The sequence below is a fragment of the Pollicipes pollicipes genome, unplaced genomic scaffold (genome assembly GCF_011947565.3).
Source record: "Pollicipes pollicipes isolate AB1234 unplaced genomic scaffold, Ppol_2.1 Scaffold_7231;HRSCAF=8579_pilon_pilon_pilon, whole genome shotgun sequence".
Taxonomy (NCBI): domain Eukaryota; kingdom Metazoa; phylum Arthropoda; class Thecostraca; order Pollicipedomorpha; family Pollicipedidae; genus Pollicipes; species Pollicipes pollicipes.
The window spans coordinates 45,262,150-45,265,600 of record NW_023597034.1 but is presented as its reverse complement, the minus strand read 5'-3'; the positions used below and the strand labels follow the sequence as shown (position 1 = coordinate 45,265,600).

The 3,451-nt window shown below is 52.7% G+C and overlaps 1 protein-coding gene across 1 annotated transcript; it reads left to right on the top strand.

Annotated features, from left to right (window-relative positions):
- Window positions 1–22: 22 nt before the first annotated feature.
- Window positions 23–3,025, top strand: LOC119109075 (calmodulin-like). The gene is made up of 4 exons (XM_037232614.1): window positions 23–130; window positions 356–446; window positions 1,665–1,721; window positions 2,856–3,025. Exons 1-4 carry the CDS (start codon window positions 80–82, stop codon window positions 2,888–2,890), a joined length of 234 nt encoding a protein of 77 aa, XP_037088509.1. The 5' UTR covers window positions 23–79; the 3' UTR covers window positions 2,891–3,025.
- Window positions 3,026–3,451: the final 426 nt, after the last annotated feature.

The window sequence follows — 3,451 nt, the reverse complement described above, 5'->3', positions numbered from 1 at the left end:
GACAAGCTTGCGTGCAGGGGACGGACTGATCACGTTCGAGGATTTCTTGTGCGCCTTGACCTATGCCCGAAAGGAGAACATGGTGAAGACGGCCCACGAGCGTGAAGTCACGCTCAGGCAGACTTTCCAGGTGAGTAGACATCTGCGCCGTCCGTGCAGCGCGGCGCGAGGGCGTACCTGCCGTCCGATAATGCAAAAGCGGGCAACATGGAACCGAGCTAATCACATATGGTATAGCGGTTTGTTGCACCGCTCAATATTGTCTCGTCAGTTTATGACAACACATGACACTGCAGAACGAAGTTATACTTAACAGTGTATACTTAACAGTGACAATGACTGGTACTGCTCCCAGATCTTCGACCGTCAGAACTTTGGCACCATCAGCCCCAAGGACATCTGGAACGTTCTCAAAAGTCTGGGAAAGAACATCTCGCTGGAGGAAAGTAAGTCAACTTAAGTGTCACGTTCGAGCATACATGTGTGCATGTATGTACATATATATATATATATATATATATATATATATATATATATGACGGAGGGCTATAACCGAAGCAGACAAGTTTACTGTACGCCATGTATATGTATATGCTCCACAGCTGAAAGCTGTTTCTTGTTTGCTAAGCTGTTGGAAAATCTTCAGCCTTTTAGACGAATATTATCATTAGCAGGACGTGTCGCATGTCGTGGAACTAGCGTCGTGCTAGCGTGTGCGGTTGGTATCGCCATACACGTGTGACGCCGCAACAGCTGGGGATGGGGTGGAGTGAATGGGGCTAATGCAACCTTTATGAAATCATCTCAAAGAGCCTCATCGGTGTACTGCGCTGAAGTTACGCTGATTGTGACGTTCCTTGACACAGCGTTTGCGCGCCTGTTCAGAGATCACATTGTTCGACAAATGGCGGCTATGAGAGTGCCAGGCCTGGCCATTTTGGCCGACGAAATCAACGTGTTCGGATTTATTTGCTCTAGAGCTACTGCTTGGACCAATGCCTTACGGATTCGTGGCAGTTTGACAGATTGGTGGCTGTTCTTTATCCACCAGGCTCTGTTAAGTAAAGAAGTCATCAAACATGACGCGTAGAACTGCACTGACACTATTTGCGCAGGCTACCGGCGCAGGCTACAAAAGACTCTTTGTTGTCCCTTGTTTGTGAGGTGTCATGCCACGTGTGCTTGCGTCCCACTCTCCCTGATAAGCTATGTGTTGACTGTGCGTCACGCGGAAGCAGAGGCCACGGGGCACGGCATTCTTCTGCTCGCGAAGGGTTTACGATAGCGCCAGGACGGGAAATGGCAAGACACTTTAAAACGAACTTTGGTGCCACCCCTCTCTCGGTGTGGTTCACGCATACTTGATCAAAGCAGGACACCGGACGTTCGTTGTTGTCATGAATCACGATATGGCTGATCTGAGAATGCTGCGGAGCACAGGTGACATATAATGCGTTCGGATCCCAGAGAAATGCTACAAGCTGATTGGCCACTCAGGAGTCAGACCGCAGCCAAGTGTCATGCGGCAAGCACCTTTCAGAGTCCGACGTCGCAAGCATGTCCTCGGCGCCTGAATGGGTCTGCATCGTGAGTAATGTGCTGTCCGATTTCGCAAAGAACGAGTGCGTGTGCATAGCCATAACCACACATTCTGTGCGTTGCAGTCGAGGAGATCGTGGAGGAGATTGACGAGGATGGCGACAGCCGCATCTCCTACCCGGGTACGGAGGACCGGCAGCGGACGGTGGATGAGTACCGACAGCGGACTCCGCACAGTCTGCCCGGTCAACCCCCCCCCCCCCCTTACCTGGGTACCGCCGGGGAGAGCTGGGTTGCCGCCCATGACCGTTCAGATCTCAAGTCTCTCTATTTCGCGATGTGAGGCTGATTTTTAAAGGCTTTGAATAGGGTGTAATTCCTCGCAAAACATCTGAGTAAGTCTAAGTAAGCGATCACTGGTGACTTCCGCCGTCGCTAAGCGTGTTGCACCACTCAACTGTCAGGCGAAAAGCCACCAAGACCACGATTATACTACAAATATCCCTCGCCGCTGTTGGGTGACAAATTGGTTAATTTCTATCTGGGCACCCGTACTTTTGAAAGTTGCCGCAAATTGCAACCAATTGTTCGTTTCCCAATCTAGGTGCGATCATGGGAAACACTCGTCACAAAACACCCTTAATTTGCTGGGACTTTCGTTTTAACGCCCACTTGGTTATGAAAAGTTTTCAGCGCTAAACGGCCCCAATGGGATGCGAGTATCAACATATCGCAAGTAATTTCATCACGGTAGCTTACGTCCATAGCGTCAGCGGTGCCGGGTGGAGTAGTGTACCAGCAACGGCTGCTGTTCTCATCAAGCCAAGACGCAAACTGGCAATTTTGCACGCGTCTTAGATATGCTGGGGCTAGAAAAAAGCTGTTCCTGCAGTCCCAAACTTGCCGCTCGTTTCAGTAAGAATAGAAATAGAATACTGCTCTGGCAGGGCCCTATGCTTCCCCAATGACTCGTTCCACACCCAAGCAGGCACGCTCCACACTGCCACGCTTGTCTTGCCTAACGATGTGCCCCGCCGGGTTTTTGCCTCGTGTTCTACTGTGATGCAGGCGCAGCTGGGCCGCGGCTGTCGGTGAGCTGATGCCGTATTTTCGCCGACAGCAACCACATGGGTCGGGGAGCGGTAGCCGCCTTTCAAAGGGACGGTGCTAGTCTCGCGTCCTATACGATAGTGCGTCATGCCACTCGTTCGTGCTCGCCGTATATGCCCGCACAAGCCTTCTGCCACCGCCAACAATCTCCGCCGCCCGGCGGGTACCTCCAGCGGCGCGTAACGCCACTCCGACGGCCATTTCAGAGTTCAAGCAGGTTGTCCTGGCTGGCGGCGCGTAACAACACCGGCCGCTGACAGCGCCGGAACCTGCCCGGACCGGCCCACCCGCCGGACCCGAATGGCATCGACCGACAACGCTCCCACCGCCGACCTGACCGGCACTTCCCCCCCCCCCCCCCGCCTCGAGCACGCCGGCGGCCTGCCCGTTAGATGGGAATGAGCGGCTTCTCGCGCGTCAGGCGCATCATCGCTCCTCACTTGAACGGCTCGCTGCTCGGCTCCCCGATACTCTGTCAGCTTTTCGCATCGTTGTGGTGTTTAGATTACATAAGGGCACGTTACGTTCCAGCTGGAACAACGTCCGCTTCTCGAAATATACCTTAAAAAATTCACGTCGGTTTGTGTTGGAGATGTCTGGGCGAGACAATTCGAGATTTAGAGGGGAAACACAAATTACGGTCCGACGTCATAACCGCTTTCTTTCTATTAGTACACGACCAAAATAGCAGATGAAGCGCATACAGACCAATCCATTGCCCCCAGCTGGGCACTTGATAACAACGGCCTGCGCCTAACCGACACATTGACCTGATCCAGAGCTGATCAAGTCGTGCGCTGTA

Excerpts from the sequence above, each read along its gene's own strand:
- LOC119109075 (XM_037232614.1), top strand. The coding sequence starts at position 80 with ATGGTGAAGACGGCCCACGAGCGTGAAGTCACGCTCAGGCAGACTTTC. Across the intron at positions 447-1,664 it reads GAACATCTCGCTGGAGGAAA|TCGAGGAGATCGTGGAGGAG; the intron begins GTAAGTCAACTT and ends TGTGCGTTGCAG. Across the intron at positions 1,722-2,855 it reads CAGCCGCATCTCCTACCCGG|AGTTCAAGCAGGTTGTCCTG; the intron begins GTACGGAGGACC and ends CGGCCATTTCAG.